Below are 20,955 nucleotides of genomic sequence, written 5' to 3'. Positions count from 1 at the left end.
CAAAAAAATAAAAAATTAAAAAAAGGACAAGTAATAATAAATAGAGAGGCATGAAAAAAAATTTAAAATGTGAAAAACGAAGGACTAAAGGAGCTGATTTGTTTTGTTTAGCTTAGTTAATTGGGATAACAGAGCTTTAAGCTATTTATTTATGTTTGAGAGCACTACCTCATGTTTGGTTAAAACAGGTTTGCATTGTTTCAGTCGTTTTGTTTATAGTTTTTCAACAGAATAAGATTGAAAAATTTAAGTTGTATTGTGACCATTTAACACCTGACAGCAGCTGAGTTTCTATTAACATTAACTACGAATATAAATTAGCTTAATGGAAACAGGCTAATTTTGAAAAGAAAAAAAAAAAACTCAAATTTTTGACTTAAGTTTGTCAGGTGTTTTCTCAGACATTATCGAAACACTTTTGTCACATCACACGAGTCACGTGATAAACAGCTGGATGTTACTACAGGCGGAAACCACAAAGAAGAAGACACAGGAAGTGACGGTTTGTTTTTGTTTCCGTCAGACAGAGTGCAGCTGGTTCCACTGCAGCTCTCACAGCATCACACAGTTCATGAAAAGTTTTGTAATTCCAACGTGTTGAATCCACAATTCTTCTGTAAAATTGCAGACTACAATTTTCACAAAATGTAGGCGGGGCTTGTCGCTCCAACGCCTGACTAAAACGCTCATGTCTCCTCTGATTGGACGATGACGCTAGCGCCATGGCTGAATTACGAATACATTTCATAATCACGTCCATCGCTGCCATGATTTTTAATAACTTATCACGTGAACTAATGTATTTATGTGTGATTTTAATCAAATTTCTTATTTAATGGAAACATCACAATTACAAAATTGTGTTTTTTAGACATTAGCAGAATATCGACAGAGATCTGTGCACATCCATAGTGGAAACACTTCAAAACCCGATATCAGCCAAAATCAGAATCGCCAAGTCAGGTTTTTTAGATATCAGTGATTGTACAGAATACTGCAATCGGTTCGGCCTCAGTAAACACAGTAAATGTCCAGCAGCCACTAGTAGGTCTATATTCACACAGCCTCTGCTGATCATATAAACATTAATTTCTAGCAACCTGCAAGTCTAATAATGTCACTGTCAACTGTTCACTTGCCTCCAGCTCAGTCTTTCTTATTTTTCTTGCTCTTTTGGGGTCACACTGCTTCCCTGGGGAGGCTGGAAATGAGGTCAGTCTCACCTCAGCCTGTTCAGGAGCTTTTCTTAACCCCCTCCAGTCGAACCGAAGCAGCAGCCTGGATCCCTCTGCGTGTCCGTCATTCATCTGAACCTCTTTGACGAGGGCGTCTCTCGTCTTCCTTTAAGGATCCATCAGCTGGAAAAGCTCCTTCAGGGGGAAAATCCATTTATTACCAAGAATTTATGGACTGTATTCTGATCTGACGGGGACTCGGATCGTTCTGCCTGGTTAGAATCGACGCGGCCGCCCTAATGGGAGGCTAACATTTACATTTTTTTCTGATGATGGTATTCACAATGAATTAAAAGTCAACCGGATTGATTTATTTGTTGGCATCTTGCATGAAGACGGTGCGCATAAATAATCATAGCTGCAAATGTGCCAGGAGTTTGCCAAGAGGCTGCGTTTGTCCTCACTTCCTGGGAGAACTTCAGCAAAGCCACCCAGAAGAAACGACAAACATGTTTCGATGAGAAAAGTTCTGACGCTGAGGGACAGCGTTGCTGACGCTTTTTCTTTTCTTTTTTTTTTTAATTCGCCCTCCAGGATGGGTGACTTCAAAATAAACCGCAGGAAGAGCAGAGACAGTGAGTGAAAATCTGTTTTTCTGTTTCCGGTCCAGTGTTTTATTCTCATTGAAGTTTTTATCACTGTTTCTGTTTTTGTTTTTTTATCCATCAGAAACAAAACTAAATGCAGGATCATGAACGCAGTTTTGATTGGCTGCGTCTGACGAGGCTCTTTCCTGTGGCTCAGCTGCTCCCAGTTCTCAGAAACACAAAGTACTGGAGCTTATAGCAACCATTAACACCAGTCAGGTACTGGGACCGGGTTGCTGAAAAAAGCCCCAACCAAGTTTCCTTGCAGAATGTTCACACCAAATCCAAGTTTCAATTTTATTTTTTTTCTGCTTTCTTTTCTTACAAAGAAATTTCAAATGACAGAAAATTTTCAAAAGTCGGCTTTATTTCAATCACCCCTTTTTTTTCTTTTAAATTGATCTGGATTCAAAGTCCAAATAAATAGAAGCTGTAAAACAAGATGGTAGATACTGGACACGAAAAAAGCACTCTGAACTATTTAAAATCAAGAGTGGGAAACATCCACTCTTTTGGATGTTTCAGAGATTTAAAATTGTTTAAATCTTTGAAACAGAAAACATGATTAATCGATAGTATCGATTACATTTCCCACCTGAGCTATGGATCTCTGCAGCTCTTCCAGATTCTCTAGGTTGCTTCTCTGATTGATTCTTCAGGTTGTGTTTTCACTAATGCTGTCAATTAATTAAAAAATGTAATCACATTAATCACATTCTAGCGTAGTGATTAATCACTACGCTTAACGTAGTAAGCCTGAAATGTAAAAATGAATGCGTTCAAAAAATGTTTAAGCTAATGCTACTTTGATGAAAGTTTGGACCAAACCCAGGTTGTTTTTCTTACTGTGAAATTTGCTCCTTTTGTTGTTGAACCTTTTGTTGCCGTCTGCTGTCGCTCTTCATGTGTCGAATTCATGACATACTGCTGTGAAGGAGGTAACCCTCCGGTTGAGAGAGGCTTTTAGGTCAAAATGATTTGAATTATGTAATATTAACGCCTTACACTTTTCAGATTAGTCGCATGCGGTAAAGTTTTCACCTCGAGCTCATACTGAGTTTAGTCAATAGTCTATGGACTCTAGTTCCTTCTGAAGGCAGTCGGTTGAACTGAACAAATGCGTGCCACGCTTTTCAGATTTTTATTTCTGAAAACTGTAGATGTGAGTCCTTCCTCTTTGTAGTTTTACACTAATGTGTGCTGGTTTATCACACATAGTCCCAAAAAAATACACTGTGGCTTGCGTTTGTAGCAAACGATGAACAGCTATAGGAGTACTGCCTCCGCTCTCCAACGTCTGTGCGCTCATGGACTCCGTTTTGCCTCCTGTGCAGGTGACTCAGCCGCCCCGAGGCGAGCAGCAGAGCCAGCTGCTGGGCGGATTCGACGAGAAGACTTACCTGGCCGCCAAGCAGCTCAAAACAGGGGACGACCCGTACAGGGAGCATGCCTTTAATCTGCAGGAGAGCGACCGCCTGGGCAGCGAGCGAGCCATCCGAGACACGAGACACTACAGGTGAGTGTCGCAGCAGCTGAAGTTTGATCCCCATCATTTGTGGTGCAGCAGTGATGACAGTAAAAGTGACGATAAAAGCGATAGCTTTTTTTTTTGGGTTAACTGAAAGTGTTTAGGGTTAGAGTTATTTCCACTCAATGACATGAATGAATAGCTAGCTACACTACGAGGAGCACGCCACACATTTCAGATTTGTATTTGTAAAAACCATGTCATTGTCCTTCTACTTCACCGTTATGCACTCTCTTGATATTCAGCTATGACATAAGTACTAATAAGATACGCTGAATAATATGTTATAAAGTGACAAAGCTGGGAAAAGTAAAAACCTTTTGAACACTTTTGCAAGGCAGTGTAAGCCACGTGTTGGAGGCATATGATAGCAGTTCACTGGCGTTAGCCTGACGGCTAGCTGAATCCAAACATCTACCCATTAGCTAAGGAAGGTGTAAGGAAAGCTCTCTGATTGGCTAATCATCCCTATGAGCTGTTTACGGCGAGCCTGACAGGAGAAACTGGACCCACAGTAGCTCAAATTAATGACTCACTTATTCCAAGTCATTCAGCCTGATGTATGCCTTTGAGCAACGCACCGGATCTCTGTGGTTGTTTTTGCTGGACTTAATGGACCTGGAAGTTTTCTCCGTTTTTCTGGCAGCACACCTAATTTCTCAAACATTCTTTCTGTTCTGTGAACAATTTGCACTCGATTTTGGTTGGGCGTGTTTATCGTTTTTTTCCGTGTCGAGTTCTAGTTGGGCGTCTTGTCCCGTTCCAGGTCCCCGCCCGGATTTTTAACAACCGAATAAAAATCGTCCGCCGTAATCTCGCTAAGAATCGCAACAATTACGGTTCAGTGGAGGGTCAGAGGAATCGATTTGAGTCATTTCTGAGCAAATGGTTCTGTTTGGTGAAATGTCAGCCCTCTCTGTGAATAAACAGGATGTTTTCGGGGCGGCTTGACACTTAAAGGAACAGATTGTTTACAATAATTATAGGAATTTTTTAGATTGCCATCTTTACTAAGATTTTCTAAGTTTTTTTTTTGTAGTTCCTACAAGAAGTTGTAGGAACTATGTGGGGAAAAAATATAAAACCCTTTGCCAGTTGCTTTCCTGGCATCTTTTCTCTTTTGCATTCTGTTTTTCACGCACACCAGAATCAGACTTTTTTATATATACATTGAATTTATAACATAATTTTTTATTATTATTATTTTACTTCAAATGTGCTAGCAAAAATTCACCTTTAAAATTTCACCCGCATCAAAATTTTCTTGCACAGGTGATGACCCAATCATCAAGCAGTTAGCTGGTTAGCTAGCGCAGCTAACTGTTAAGAGACACACATCTGGCCCCGCCCAACACACTGGGGTCACATGATCAAACAGCGTAATCTGATTGGCTGAAAGCTGCTCCACTCCATCTAGTGCTGACTACTAATTTTTTACAGGTGAAAAAATTAGGAAATTTAAAGTACAGATACATAATTACACAAGATAAAAAATTTAGCGTTATAAATTCAATGTCTAAAAAAAAAAAAAAATCTGATTCTCCTGAGGCTGTAAAAGGAAAGCAAGCTTAAGCTGTTCTGTACTGAAGAAATTGTTTTAGTTTTTTATTGGTTTAATACAACACTAATTCTCAGTTACAGAAATGTTGATTGGTGAAAATGTTTACATTCTTGTGATTTCGTATAATTGTTTATTCAGGTTTTCTTACCCTAATCACAGAAGCTTGACCTTCACTCCTCACCAGCCTATAACTTCCCCATTCAGCCCTAAATTAAAACACAGCTGATACTAAAGACCTCGTAAACATTTAGACACATTTCAAAGGTGCTAATTGAGCTTCCAGCTAATTAATAAAGGTCATGCTCCATATGTAATGGATAACATGTTTAGCATAATGAGTAAAAAGATGCTTCTTTTGCTGTAAAGGTTTTGAAAAAGTTAAAAATATTTTAGCTTCGTGTCTTCTGACTTGAACTTGAATATCCGAGTGTCGGAAACAAGAGAGGAAAGCGGTCCCAAACCTGTATGATTGTTGCCGGGCAACTGGATATTTTCATGTCACTAATGGCAACAATGAGGCCACTTCTGCTAATCACAGCTGGCTGAGACTCTGCTCAATATGCGTCTGCTTTCTGACTGCATGGGAAGCTAATCGCAGGCGGCCGACTGAGCGCACAGATCTAATCTCTTCTTTTCATTTTGCTGTTGTAGATGTGCATCTCTGACCTACGACGCCGAGCTTCCCTCCACGAGCATCATCATCACCTTCCACAACGAAGCTCGCTCCACTCTGCTTCGCACCATCAAAAGGTAACGAAGCTGAACGCAAACACCCCCCAACCCGCCGCGTACGACTGGTGCGGCGACACAAGCCTGGTGTTTTCACTTTGACGTCACTTCTCTTTGTTCTGTTTCAGTGTCCTGATGCGAAGCCCCCCGTCTCTCATTCAGGAAATAATCCTCATAGACGACTTTAGCACTGACCGTAAGCTTTTTTGTCATTGTTGTTGTTGCTACTACTAGGGACTCACCGCTCAACTTTTTTCACTTCTGATACCGATATCTGGGGTTTAGTATCAGCTGATACCGATACGATTTCAGCTTCTTGTTTTCTGAAGCTGAATTATTAGTTACATTTTTTCTACATTTTTTATAAAGATTTTAGAGTTTTTTGTTTTTTTTTCTAAATTGTCGTGTTTCCATTAAGCAAATGTATTTTTCTGCAAATATATGTCCAATGGATACGCAGCAACTGTTGATGAAATAAACAAACATCTACATATGAGACTTGCTGTAAAATGAATAAGTAGGTTTTGCATTTTAGAGGGTGAAAAGTCTTTTTTTTTTCAGTAGCTCTGTGGAAATAAAGGATAACCACGTCTTAGCAGTTATTCCCCTTTGACGGCATTAGGTAGATGAATTACATGAGCTCATGCTTCACACCGTCTGCTGCGTTTTCTGTAATTTCCACCTCATGCATCTTGTGTCTCTGGGAACCGCACGTTGACCTAAATTCCCAATGTGCTCAGACCCACATAAGGACACACTCGAAAGTGCCAGAGCTGGCCAGACATCTAAACAGTGGTGTCTCAGCGGATGTAGCAGCAGGAGCACTTTAAGCTCCCTAATGCCGTGATTTATTCTCCCCGTGGGCCGCCGGCCTACCTGCACCCATCATGGACGCACATTGCTCTCTGTATCCAAACCGGCCAAAAGACTTCAAAACGTTAAGCCTCCTTCCCTGTTTTTAATTACAATTCCCAGTGTTGGGTATCGCATGAAACGCTTTCCTGTAGTCCTTGGTTACAGTTTGAGGCTTTTAGTTTTGCCCCGGTCTGACTTTAAGCCAGTGAGCCTCTTTGAGGCACTCCTTTTTTTAAAAATGGGTTTAACTGGAAAGATGGGAAAGCTGAACGTTTCTCCACTTTGAGTTAAAGCAGTTGTGGTGTGGCTGTATCAGGATTAAGCTGCTATAAACTACAGCAACAATCACACTCAGCCTCAATAACTACCAAACATCAATCAATGATGGTCTCAAAATTAAACCAATGAATTTTTTCCCATTGAGCGGTCTTTACACTGTATCCCTTAAACTTTTGCGATCTAATAATCTTTTGTTTCTCACTTCAACTTGTCTGATGCAAAAACAATGAGATAGAATATTTTTCGTGGTTTTTATATTACTATTTTAAGTAGTTTGCATACATTTCCTTCATGTTAGAGGTGAGCGAATCGATCCAAAATATTGATAACATTGATACCAAGACTGTATTGGTATCGCATCGACACTGGAGTGCTAAGATTCGTACTTTAGTTCAGTTTCGTCTTGAAATTTTATTTTATGTCCATATTGTATTTTCTCAACTCTACCTCAAAACATGTTTTATATTGATTTGCTCTCAGATGATTTTTTTTTTTTTTTTTTAGATTTATTTATTTAGGAAAAATCGACAGAAATCATATTAATGTTATTAAAGTATAAACTGCAAATTCTGCTCTGGTACTGAACTGAATAATTAAAAGGAAATGCCACAAAACACTTAAAGGTCAGAATTTTTATAGCATCTCAAACTTAAATAAAAATGATCGGTATCTGCGATGCTGGCCCTGTTATTAACTTGGTATTGAATGTGATCTTAATAAAGTGTTTCTTATTGCCTCATATACCATTTTAATTCATTTTAACTCAACCTTTTAGATGCATGTGAAAATGCTTTGTGACGGGTTGGCCCCGTCAAAATACAGACTGTGATTCTAAATATCTGTCTCATATTGAAAGTCGAGGTGTGCATCTTTTTCCTGACGATTTGACAGGCATAAAAATCAAACATTCTCCATGTGACCTTCATTCAGGCTTCAGAGGGTTAATGAGCCCCTCGGTCACCAGAGAGCATCTGAGGTTTTCAGCTCTGGCAGTGAGAGTGTGAGCTTGTTGGTCAATAGATGGGAGCTGGCAGTCAGACAGGCGAAGAAGGTGGCGGAGCGCGACGGTCAGCAGCAGCATTAAGGCCTGTCCCGGCTGAGGGTAATCCCATCAAGGCTCGCCTTAACTATATGCACTTTGTCCTCAGTCAAGGACGCTGATCTTTACTCTGCGTGCAGACAAGCTCATTTGTGTCCAGTTTCACTGGGACAAGAATAGATTGCTCAAAGATTACTTAGTAAAAATAGTAATTTACAGATCAAGCTAGAATATTAAACAGTACGACTACTAGATACTTAGATCAAAGTTGAGAGAGTTGCTGTTGAATTTGACAAGAAACGATTTTTACTCAGATGGGGAAAACCTCATGTTAACTCGGTTGGAGGTAAAATAATTATAAATCTATGAAAATTTGTGGATGGTATAATCTTACAGGCTACAGGAAGGAGATTTATGATTTATGACCTTGAGGAACAGCGCTAGTAATAGGGAATTATTAAAATAGCACCTAATTTAGTATATAAGTAATAAACAGAACAGATGTTTTGTACAACCTGAATTAAAATTATTACCTCTCTCTTGAATGCAATCAAAATATTTTTCTCCTTTTCTGGTTTGAGACTCACAAACAGCAAAGTCAGTTCACTTTTGCTAACCTTGCTAGGAAAGGTAGCAAAAACTTTCTTAGCAAAGTTTTTCAATGTTAGTTGACCAAAATTGAAAGCATGTCATGTGACATAAAGTTCATTCAAGTCATGAAAATGGGTAACATTTTACAACAAGAATTGGCTTAAAAGGCCACCTTTCAAAATGGCCGTCAACCTGAAATTCAAGTGGCTAATGGGAAATACGGTAAACATACGACACGAGGGGTTAGCATGCTAATTTTTTTTACTTCTTACCACGCTTGAAATATTTTTACAGTAAGATGCTGCACTATAAGTGTCTTCACATTCCATGTTAGGGAAAAATTGGCTTTGCTAAATGTTGTACATGCTAACTGTTATCAATGTGACTAATCTGATTAGAAATAAACCATCAGAAGTGCTAATAAATCATAGTTACTCCTACATTGGCCTCCATGTTGGATTTTAATGAGGCCCCTCACAACCTCCAATTAATTTAGGAAAAACACATCTGTCTTTAATCACATCAGATAGTTTGACAATAGGTGTTGCCTAACAACCTGATTTTGTCTCGTTTCTGCAGAAAATTTTACTTTTGTCCGCCTTGTAATAGATTATATTTCCGAAAACCTTTAAAAACACATATTTATTTCTTTACATTCCACTATCCTGCACCAGTTTTAGCATAAAATCCTCAAAAATGTGGTGTGCAGTTGCAACATGGCAATGTGTGAAAATGTATAATTTGTGTGCTGCATCGACGAAACACAAAAGCGCTCAAAAATGGACGCTCACACACACTCACATTCTCACTCACACACACTTAATCTGTCTGAAATTCAACATCTGCTCTGTGAGTGTAACCCACGGCTTTCCTCTCATCTTCCCTGAGTGATTAGTCCCACATATAGACATGTTTACACACACACACACACACCTGCTGTCCCACGCTCAATCTCACACACACACCACACACTCCCGTCCCCTGCGACACGACCGTGTCCCGTAAATACAAACAAACGTGTTTGTACGAGCGTCGTTGTTTAATCAAAGAGGATTACAAGTTGTCGAGTTTCAGTCTGCGACCATAAGGCTGAGATGGGAGAAGGGGTGGGGGGGAAGCTGCTAGATCTACCCACAATCCCTCAGTGAGATCACACTCACTCTCTGCTCCTGATACTAATCCTCAAAAGGGCATGAGTGTGCGTCGGCGCCCGTGTTTGCAAAGCCGCTCGTCCCTCAGCAACAAAAAGGTCTGCGGCGGCTTCTGGCCGGTCAGAGACGAGTTGAATTTGTTTATGGAAAACAGCACAGCGAGGTGAACGATGCAGCAAAATGCTTTTGTTTGTGCTCACGTTTATGTCTTTCTGGGCATCGAACTTTCACCAAGAATGGATGCTTTGCTGGTCGCGCGGCCTTGTGTGCTGCGCCTGTGAGTTCGAGTGACTGACAGAGGCAATAAAAAGAGATGTGATTTCCTCTGTGTGTGTGTGTGTGTGCGTGTGTGTGTGTGTGTGTGTGTGTGTGTGTTTGTTTGGCCTCCAAACATAACATGTCATCTCCTCTGCTCTCCTCCTCCAGCTGAGGACTGCCAGCTGCTCTCCCAGATCCCCAAAGTGCGCTGCCTGAGGAACAGCAGGAGAGAGGGTGAGTGGGAAGACTGGGACGAGACTCGAAACTCTGCGAAAGGGTCCGGTGGGGAATGTGCACTGCAAAAACACAAAATATTACCAAATAAATTCTGTCCAGTTTCCAGTGCCAATATCGTAGCACGCTTGAAATAACACAGAACTTTTCAGGAAATAATAGGAGCTTGTTTTATGTCACTAATTACTTAATATTGGTGAAAAAGTACTAGACTACCTCACTCATAACAAGATCATTTTCCCATGTCATGTTATGAGTGAAATAAATTGGCTGAAATAAATTAATGAAGCGAAGATAAGATGACCCATATGAGATGTAGATTAAATCAAATGAATAAATATATGAAAACATGAGCTGTAAATAAAATTAAGTCGTGGCGTGAAAAATTTATGTTTTGTTAAAAAAGCAAAAAAACAAACAATGGATGTAAGAAGTTCTTCGGTCTGTTCGTCCTAGAAGATCAAAGCACATTCATGTGTAAATGATCCAGATCTGAATCCAAATGGGTTTATGGAAAGACATAAAAACTAATGTTCACAGATGTTCTCCATTTAATCTGACTAAACCTGAGCAAAAACATGTCCGCCTTTAGGTGGGCCAAGCCAGTAGAGAAAAACTTCAAAAACCTCCATTCACTGCATTCATTGCGGTGAATGGAGTAAACATATTTTCATGCCAAATACAATTTAGAAAACAATGTACTCTCTTCCTTTTACTTCACAATTCAGCTTTTTATTTGTTGGTCTGTTTGTGGTTGTAACCTGACAAAATGTCAGCAAAGGTCCAGCCCTGCATCTTCAGACTAAATGAATTATTTATTGTTATTCATTTTTTAAAAGGGTATGGCTTTCCAAAAATAGGTGTGAAATATTGACATATTATCTATCCACTGCATAATCACATCACATTTTCATAGTCGTCTCTACCAGGCTGAAAAGTTCCTCCTTAAATCCTTTTTACTACGTTCTCTTTGAAAGCTATGTGTTGCTCTCTAACAAATTGTATATTTCTAGGCAAAACCCAGATTTTGAATGTATGCCCCACACTTTTTAAATACTGAATAAGTTGTTTTTTTCTTTTAAATACTTTTTATAAATAATAAAATAAGAAGATTAGGAATGAAATATTTAATCCGATTAATTGTAATTATGGAAATAATCGTCAACTAATTTAGTAATCAATTAATCGTCACCTGGTCCAAATTTACCAAAGGAATGCTGTTATTGCATTTTAGGCAACAAAATTGTTTATTTTCTTATTTGATAAAGGAATTGAATTGTTTCTTTTTATTTCAACATATTTACAATACTTTATTACAAAAGCTTAAAAAGTTAAATGAAAAATCTGTAGAATGTGCCAAATTTTTAAATCCAGTTTATTGGTTAATCATCAGAATAATCGACAACTGGAATAATCATTGGTTACAGGTCTAGAAGAGATTATTAAGAGTGTCCCAATACAATTTTTTCCACTTTTGATACGATGCAGATATTGCAGTATTGAGTGTTAGCCGATATGATATTCAGTCGATACGATATCAGGATGAGTCATACATAATTTTACCACTTATTTTGTAGTGTGGAATATTAGAAAAGGCTTCAATCAGACAACAAAACTCAACAACCACAGGTATGAGAGTAAATTATCTATTTATTATTAATCAGTGGGTCCAGGTGCTGCTGTGTAGAAACACTGGGTCGGACTAAATCCTGGTGCAGAACACTGGAATGCTTTTGTTGCTTTGCTTATATTGGATCATCATACTCGTCTTGTGGTTGATATAAGACCAATATCAGATATTGATTTTTGATTGGGACACCCCTACAGATTAAATAACTACCTAAAAAAACATCTGTCTTTATTATGGCCTAAAGAATGGCAAAACAAACACATTCAAGAAGAGAAATAAAATAAGTTCTAAAACGACAAAAACACAGGTCATAAAATTGTTCACTGACTCACAAATAAATGCTGATGGCGATTCCTCAATAAAGCACTCCACGCCAAAGAAATGCAAGAACTAATGCTTTAAAACCCAGCTCCTTGTTTTTCATCAGCAGTGTGGAAAATGTTTCTATTGATCTATGACAGCAGAGCAAATATGACTGGTGGTCAATGGAAAGCCTGAATTATTTCATGAGGCTGAAACCACATGAACCAAACTGTACTGTTTTCTTGACAGGCTTAGTACCTTTTAATTTTAGACTTAATCAACCATTTTATTAAAAGAAAAGAAAAAAAGAACAATAGCGTTCTTTGTATGTTTCTCATTTTGAGGCTGAAGCTGCCAGTAGTGACATCATGCTGTTGTAAAGGCTACTTTCTGTTTAAATAAGTGAAAAGCAACCTGGCTTTTGGTGTCAGATGTGCAGCACTGAGAGGTTCCACGTCTCCTCTTACGTGTCCTGCTACATTATGGAAATCACTCGGATGAATTAGTTGAGGTTAAACGTTAAAACCACTGGAGTTCGGAGCCAGGAGGGAAGTTTCTGTTTTTTCTGCCTGTGCTGCCACTCACAGCAAACTAAGCATTTGTTTCGGCTTAAGAAGCACATGCTGACGAAGCAGAAGCACGTCGGATTCAGGCCAGCGTCGTCCGACCGGCGGTCACAGTCGACCAGATCAAGCTTATCTTAAAGATTTCCTATTCCGCCAGCTTTAAAAATCCGGGGCAGGGAGCTAAAGCTTCGAGCATGAGTTAAATCTTTCACAGCTTTTCTCCGATAAAAATGTTCAAGGCAGATTACTGTTTTCACTTCTTTCTTTTTTTTTTTCTTTTTTTTATCACAACAGCAGAAGTAGGAGAGAAAAAAAACATGGTCACATCATCTGTCGGTGAATTGATTTGAGTTTTAAATAGCTTCACAGCTTCAAGCATCATTGAGTTCCTCTCATTTAATGCGTCGCACTGTGCTAGAGGTTAGTGAGCGCTAACACAACAAGGCAGGCTTTTCTCATTGAGTTACCACCCAGCTAATGTTAATGGTATTAGAGCTAAAAAAAAATGCTTTGATTTTGTTCCCATGTCAGCTCTTAAACTGTTAAGGCTGTTCTAACATGATTTAGTTCATGCTAACGTAGCTCTTGCTGCGTGTTTTTTGTCATCTGTAGCAGAGGTTTCCTCCAGTAAGGCCCTGTTTAGCTACATTCATCTTCCCCTCAACTCTGACTACGGCTCGGTATTTATTGTATCGTTTAAAATTTATTGTGATACATTGTTTATCATGATAATAATTTCGATTTAATTCCAGTTAATTGTGTTTAAAAACCCACAAACTGTCCGTACTGTCAGGATTGTTAACTTTTCTATTTTATCCTCGTTTTGTTCAAAGAAAGCATCAACAAATTAGAAAATACAATTAAATGCAGTTACGATTTTCAGTTTAATGATAGAAATTACACTTGTTTGTGTGACTGGTGACCCAAAGAAGCTCATGTTTACAAATTTTTTTCAAGCAGTATTTATGTGTGTGGGGCTATAAATGCTGTGTGATGCAGTCGCAGCCATGCAGTTACCTAAAAAAGTAGTAATCAACTGTTCTTATCGTCACTTTTTTCGTTATCACAATAGTACCACAAAATATCGTGATAAAACTTTTCAGTCCATATCGCCCTAACCAGCCTCCCTGTCTCTGCTGCAGAAAAGTTATCCCCACAGCATGACACCGCCACCGCCATCTCTCAGTATGGGGATGTTCAGAGAGCATTTTGCATGTAGACCAGACAGTTTCACTGCACAATCATGTGCTTGTTCGTGTCCGACTGCCTCATAAAACCTAAAAGCACCAATCACTCCACGGGGCAGAAGATCTGGTATAACAGCAGGTTTAACTCTGCACCATTGGACCAAGATGGGACTCATTATTTTGTAAAGCCCTCATTAGTTTCAGTAAAAACAAATGTGCCAATCTGCTGCGAGCCGTGCTGAGCAAAGCTCTCTTTCAGAATCTTGTTTTTGTCTGATTAAATGATAGAAAAAAATAAAACTATATGTGTCATTAGAAATGGTAAAATAAGTTTTTTACTCATAAATATTCTGCTTTGTATGTCTTTCTTTTAACTTGATAATGCAGGAAAACCCTGTAAGCGCAGAGAAATGTGCATTTAAATGTATATCTGAATGTAAATACATGTTTATTTGATGAGTTCAAGATTTTATGAGCTTATGAAAGGATCACTAGTGAACTTCCTGTGTGAGACATGGACACACAGGAAGAGTGGACCATTCAAAGCAGGGATGTTGAGCTTATTTTCATTTTTGGGCCATATGAAGATCATGAATGTTCTCAAAGGGCTGGTTGTCCCAGAATGCATAATACTTGTAAAATCCTTTTTTTTTAAATTAAGACATTAATAAGTAGCTGTATCTGCATTCAATAAGTACGTCTTAAAAGTCTTAAAATTAAATAATATTGAACAAATTTTTACAATGATCAGTTCTAAGATTTCACAATTGTTTTTGCATATTTTTTTTCTTTTTTCAAAGTAGCATAAATTTAGAAATATTTGCCAGAAATCTTGTAATATTTGTGCCTCTCTGTGATGGTAAATGTGTCTTTTAGCTACTTGCCGAATCGATCATGGACTAAAAATTGACAAGTAAGGCTGAGAAAGAAATACTGCCACCTGCAGGTGGGAGTTAGCAGTCACTTGAACCCGACATTTTTGGCCATTCTTGCTGAAAAATTTGCAATGAACTGTTGATTTTGCGGGAATTTCTCCAATAGCAAATAAAGCCAGAGCAACTGATTAACGTAATTCACCACTAAACGTATAAAAACGGCTTTGATTTGATTGATGAAATAATATTTAAGCATACAGCTGTCATTGAAGGTTTTATTTATGCATTTCTCAGGATCACATAAAAAGTTTTGTTGGTCCGGATTTGGCCCGCGGACCCTGAGTTTGATGTAAAGTGTTTCTGTTGTACCTTATGTTTCAGTACACAGGGAAGATGATCAGTGGCGCACCACCTCCAGCTTCCCATGTAAATAATCACTCTCTTTACTGTAAATAACCAGTCAACGTAAACATGACATCGGTTTAAAGGGTCATAAAGGTCACACAGGTCTCGGCCTCTCTCACACTTCCTGTTAGTTCTATCATCCCGGACTAATCTAATCTGGATTTACTCTAAAAGTAGAGGCCAAGGGAGTTTTCTTATATCGATAGGATATCAACTATTTACAACCTTTTTTTACAAAACCTAAGTTTACTGTTCTGTAGGGAATTCCACGTTAAAATAAATTACCGTAATTGAAGATGCAGCTTTATTAATGTCTTGTTTTTAACATGACATCTTTTGAAATACACTTCCCTCCCCCCCACCAGTTTAAATGACATCTCGTTAACAATCCATTTATTTCACCGGCGTGGAAAAAAGGGGAGACATTTTGGTATTTAGCTCAGGCTGATCCAGTTAATCGCTTTCATGTCTAAAGGCTGTTTGATCTTCAGAGCCTGTGCCAGCTTATGTAATGCGTAAATATCACAGAAATGTTTTCATTTTTTATTTTTTTCCCCCCAGAAAGTAAATTAGGCTTAATAGGAACCGACATGAGGCTCTTTTTTATTATTATTATTAAAGAAGACGTGGTGGAGATGGTTGATTTGGATTTTCGTAGTTCGCAAAAACTGTCCACTGAGAAAAAGGAGAAAAACATTTTTCTGTTATCGTTCCTGGCGATCCAAAGCTGCCGGGCGGCTTGAGTGGAGGACGTATGGAAAGAGAGAAAGGTCAAACTTTGTGCACTTTGCAAAACAAAGTGCCATCTGGAGGATTAAGTTTGTAGCGAGGTGAGGGTTTTGTTTATTCCATATTTTGTCATGCAGATACCTTCTCTATGCTCCAGTGTCACTCATAAAATATTCTCTGTGGCATTTTTGAAAAATACATTTTGACCAGAGGGAGGAACTGATTTCCTGTCAGCTTCTTTAGTGTGCAGCCATCTGGATATTCCTCAACTAGGCCTCCATTTTGATCAACTAAACATAAGATCCATTCCTGCAACAATGAGTTGACGCTGGAGAGAAAGTGAAAAGATGGGAAGAATTAATGGTTTATTTATTTATTTTTTTGTAATAGGGAATTTATACCAAACATCCCAAAGCTCACCCATGAAGATCCTCCAAAGACACTTGTCTAATTAACAAGCGAAGTTGCAGGCTTTGTGACAAATTCACTGAAAACAACATGATTAATTAGTTTGGCTCAACTTTATTTGCGAGCCAAGAGATACTGATTCGTACAGCCAAGTTCCAGTCTCTTATTTTTCTAAATCTCTGAGCTGCTGTTTTAATGATTGTAGTTGTGATTTCTCTTTAAGAATCATAATTACTGCTCCAAATCCATTTTGTTCTACCCTTCATACCTCGAGTGCATGTTCATTATTTATATACGGAGCAGAGGTGATGTCAGCTCCTTCTGGTTTGTATATTTAGCCTTTCTTACGTTCGCTTCAGTTTTATTTTGGGCTATGAAATCTTCAAAAATGCTGCTAAATTCATAAGAAGTATTCAACAAATACAAGCTGGTGTGGCATTCACATGGGACTGGCTGGGAATGTTTTCGCTTTCTATTCGTAAGGAACAAAATAATAGCCCTTAGCAGTGTGCCACTCTGGCTCATTTGTGCTAAATGATTCATCTAACAGGCTAAGCTAAAGAGACGGTTTAAGTGAAGCAGTCGAGTGCTTTGGAGATCAGAAATGACACAATAAAACCGCATCTTAGCACGTTTCCATTTGCTTCTCGAAACACCACATGTGAAACCTCACATCCTAGACCTAGAGGATCATCGCTACTTACGTTAGCTATTAACATAGTTTGCAACAGCTAGCATTGCTGGCTATAAACAAGGGTTCCTGTGTTTGTTCCCTAGATAACACACACAGGAATCTGAGCTCTGAAACCTCTGGAAGGCTCCTAACATTTTCAACTTCTTTTCGATTCATTGCAGACAAAGGTTGAAAAGTTTAAATAATAAATAGATTAGCTTTGCTATCTTGATAAGTCAATCATCATTTGGACGATTGTTGTTTTTTTTTATCTTGGGTCTCTCTCTTTCTTCCAAAGACTGGATGATAAAAGTCTTCAGTCTGGTGCGTTTGTCTCGACTAGCTTCTTTTTGACGGACAGTTCTGTTTACAAAGACTTCAGAGTAAATTTAGTTTGTTTGTTTCTGTTGTTTTGTTTATTTATTTTGGATATTTAGTTCCAGTGCAAAATGTTTGTTAGAAATTAAAGTCTGTTGATCTTTGAAAGACTTGCATTATTATGCCATTGCTATTATATTACTTGAAAATGGTCTCAAAATGACAATATTATCATTTATCGCAATAATTTCTGGGACAAAATTTGGTATTGTGACAGCCCTGTGTGTGTGTTCATGTTTGCTCGCCATGTTTTCCTCCGTGTTAATTATTAGCAACCTGCTTTAGAGTTTTTAACCTTTAAGCGTCTGGGTCATGTGTTTTCCGGCAGGATTGATCCGATCACGAGTGAGAGGAGCCAACACGGCCTCTGCCACCATTCTAACCTTCTTGGACAGCCACTGTGAGGTCAACGCCGACTGGCTGCAGCCAATGATCCAGAGAGTCAAGGAGGTACAAAACCAGATTAATTCGCTCCTGTTAGACGTTATTTACACGCAGGATGAATTCACCGTCACTCTGCCTTCACGGCGTCATACTGTACCTGCTTTTCAGGATAGATTGTAACGGTCAAATTGTAATGGTCTGATCTCGGGCATAGATCTCCATTTGTTACACAAAGTTTTAATTCATACCACATTTTTCCGCTGCTACCTATTTACTATGGGTGTATTCACACCAGCCATGTTTAGTGCGCTTTAGTCAAACCCTAGTTTGTTTCCCAAGAAAGTCTGGTTCGTTTGGGGTGGTATGAACGCTGATGTGGACCAAAAAAGCGAACTCTGGTCCACCTACAAACCTAGCTCTTGGTTCAGATAAAGTCAACTCTGGTGCGGTTGGGTGTAAGCGGATGGGAGAACGCTCCAAAAGCAGGAGGCAGACTGCAGCGCAGGGCATTGTGGGTAAATGCAACATAAACAAACCCAAGTCTAACGCCAGCATGAGAAATCCTACAACTGCTACAATCTGATTGCATTTCTGTTTACATTTTTTAAAGAAGAAAATTGTGCTTATATCTTCTTCCGAGGTTTTTGTGTCGTTTCCTTCAGTAGTTCTTGGTATAGCGCCTCCACAGGTGAGGAGGGAAACAGGTTTTTCCCTGTTCGTTTGACACTGTGCAGCGAGACAGAGAATCCCACCAGCTGAAAATGTAACAAATGTTGCAATTTTGGTCCCCAGTCGAACACAGTCCGCCAGACTATCAGGAGCGAAAACACCCTAGGTGCAGTAAACTGATGCATGTCACAGACTCCCTAATGCCGTTGTACAAGACTGTTCAGTTTTGGAAGCTAACATACGAGAAAAAGAAGCTAAATGTTAGAAATCTGGGAGCAAAAACCTGCAGTTTTTTTCCCAGCGTCTGCTTTGCGTTTGCGCCGTGTTGCATTTCGCTCAGTCGGTGTTTACTCTTGCTCCTGGCAGCTCGCCGACTCGGTTTGTGATCAAAACCAGCCTTTGTTAATGCAGCCGACAGATTCTTCCAATTCAATGCATCCTGCAAATTAAGTTATGCAGCCCACCAGGGACACTACCATCGCATCCAAAGTAGAATACCCAGATTATACAATGAAATGCAAGACCAGCCACTTTTCATTAGTAGTTTTATTTTCGCTGTAATTTTAAATGTGACCCCTCAAGGACATTTTGTCCCTGAGTCTGAGGAGTGCGAAGCTGCAGCACAGAGAACTGACTTCCTCTTCTACGCCTAGAAGAGGAAGTCATTTTGTCGTCTTGATGGAGAGCGATGTAACCATGGAGTGAGAACATCATTGCTTGCGTATGAGCTAGTTAATTTAATATTCCCTTCAATTCTTTCCTCTCTGTGCTGGAACTGCATGGGTTATTACATCCTTCTCCATATATGGTCGTGTGAGATTTCTTCTCATATCCATCTCACAAGGCAATAAAAACAATGACTTTTTACAATACAACAACAGAGAAATAAAAAAAAAACTGTATTTATTCGCCCTTCTTTGTGCCAAAATGTGTCATTTTTACAGAGCCCCTTCAGAGATATTTTGCGTTGCCTCACAAAAGTGTTGTGTCCTTACACAATACTTGGTGCTGCCTCACAATAGATTTTGCTTTTTTCCCCTCATTAATGTATTTACCAGTCGGTTCTTGCATCATCTTCAATACTGAAAGTGTTTCTGCTGCAATATAAGTTCTTTCTACGGTGTTTACATGTGTGTTAATGTCTCGTTTGTGAGTTACCTGAAGTTTTTTCTTCTTTTTCTTGAGGATACAAATGCACCAGAAGCAGATGTGCAAAATGCCAAACAGGTCAAACATTGGCTTTCCATCTAAAGGATGTAAACGGAAACTTTCTGTAAGGACGAAAGAAAAAGAGAGCACGTCAGAACCATTTCGATTATTTTTGCGCTACGTTCACGAGGAAACATGGTGGTGTTTCGGCTGTGTCGTTTTCATGTGCTGTCCCATCTCCACCTTACACAAACAAACAAAAAACAAACATGGATCAACTTTCAACCAGTTTCTGTACCAGGGAGCCACGTATAAACACGTTTTCGCTGAGACTCTGTAAAGTTGAACATTTGACATTTGTTTTCACTGTGACTGTATACAAAATAGACCAGTGTGTATTTGCTAGTTTACTGCAAGGCAACGCGATATTTATTGCGAGGTAACGCAAAGGAATCCATATTTTTCAGGTGTTTCATGCTTTTCAAAAAAATTAAAACGTCATCTCTAATTAGAAACCTACAAGACTAACCGTCTTCTAAATCTAAACCAGCTGAAATATGTTACTTTCCAGCTAGATAAATTCTCAACCCAACACATCCACTTATTGCAAACCTCCGTGTGCTGCAGAAGTGCTTTTAAAAACAATGCTCCTTTTGTTTTAAGTCACAGCATGGGTGCGTTTACATCGTTTGCTTTCGGTGAGCTCGCCTTGTGCTCTGAGCTGCTCTGACTCATTCAGCTTTCGTTACGGCCTCTCAGTCTGGCATTCATGAGAGCTCAGTGATAATTCACTACATCCTCATATTGACTCCATCTGGTCCTGAAGCCGTTTGTTCCCCTGAAATTACAGCTTCGGGCTGAGAGTGGGAGCCAAAAGATGCTGTTTGTCTCCACATGGTGACCACTGCTGATTAATAATTCACCACAATGACTCAAACGGCTTTAATTTAATTAAATGCCAGGAATTAATAATTGCCCACTTAAGTTATGAAATTGTGGCCGTCTCTGAAGTTTGCGCTGCTTTTCGAAAGATGAAGAGACTTAAGGCAGTAAAGAATCATTTTGAAGCTTAGTAGTAAATTTGCAGGCAGATTAGTTTTCATTAATGCTTTTTTGTTTTTGACCGTGTGTTTTGCAAAGATGAATTATACAGCTGTATAATTTCATTTTTGATCCACTTATCTTCCATCCATCGGTTTTCTGAACCCGGTTTGGGAACAGCTTGTAAAACAAGTCCAGCTATTATTTACATTTTTGCTTAAAATCAAAACTATTGACATTGTTCGATGGAATTTGATAATACAGAGGAAAAATTGTAATATTTACCCTTCAAACGTTGTAATTATAAAATCTATTGACAAACACGGTTATGGTTTTGTGTGGACATATTAGCGTAGCGATGATTCACGTCTTCGTACAGAGAATATCCAGTTACAGCCCCATGGGCCAAAACTTACAAACTCTCTTACACGTACTATCAAACTCTCTTACATTCACAGTCAAACTCTCTTACATTCACAGTCAAACTCTCTCACATTCGCTATCAAATTAT

General features: G+C 38.9%; 1 protein-coding gene and 1 long non-coding RNA gene across 2 annotated transcripts in view; one reads left to right on the top strand and one right to left on the bottom strand.

Annotated features, from left to right (window-relative positions):
• Positions 1-20,955, top strand: part of galnt16 (UDP-N-acetyl-alpha-D-galactosamine:polypeptide N-acetylgalactosaminyltransferase 16) — a 50,268-nt gene that overhangs the window by 7,958 nt on the left and 21,355 nt on the right. The window contains exons 2-6 of the mRNA XM_015039795.1: positions 3,157-3,338; positions 5,563-5,661; positions 5,769-5,836; positions 9,982-10,047; positions 17,530-17,651. Coding sequence (XP_014895281.1) covers positions 3,157-3,338; positions 5,563-5,661; positions 5,769-5,836; positions 9,982-10,047; positions 17,530-17,651 — 537 coding nt within the window. The remainder of the gene's footprint in view (positions 1-3,156; positions 3,339-5,562; positions 5,662-5,768; positions 5,837-9,981; positions 10,048-17,529; positions 17,652-20,955) is intronic.
• On the bottom strand, positions 10,021-20,902 carry LOC106951982 (uncharacterized). Its single transcript, XR_001425898.1, has 3 exons — positions 20,730-20,902; positions 19,585-19,646; positions 10,021-10,109 (listed from the first exon to the last, which is right to left on the bottom strand). It is a non-coding gene; the product is annotated as an uncharacterized LOC106951982 (long non-coding RNA).

This window comes from Poecilia latipinna, unplaced genomic scaffold (assembly GCF_001443285.1).
Source record: "Poecilia latipinna isolate Pla-1442-1.1 unplaced genomic scaffold, P_latipinna-1.0 Scaffold484, whole genome shotgun sequence".
Taxonomy (NCBI): Eukaryota; Metazoa; Chordata; class Actinopteri; order Cyprinodontiformes; family Poeciliidae; genus Poecilia; species Poecilia latipinna.
Note: the sequence above shows the minus strand (reverse complement) of the source record. Positions and strands in the feature narration are given on the sequence as shown.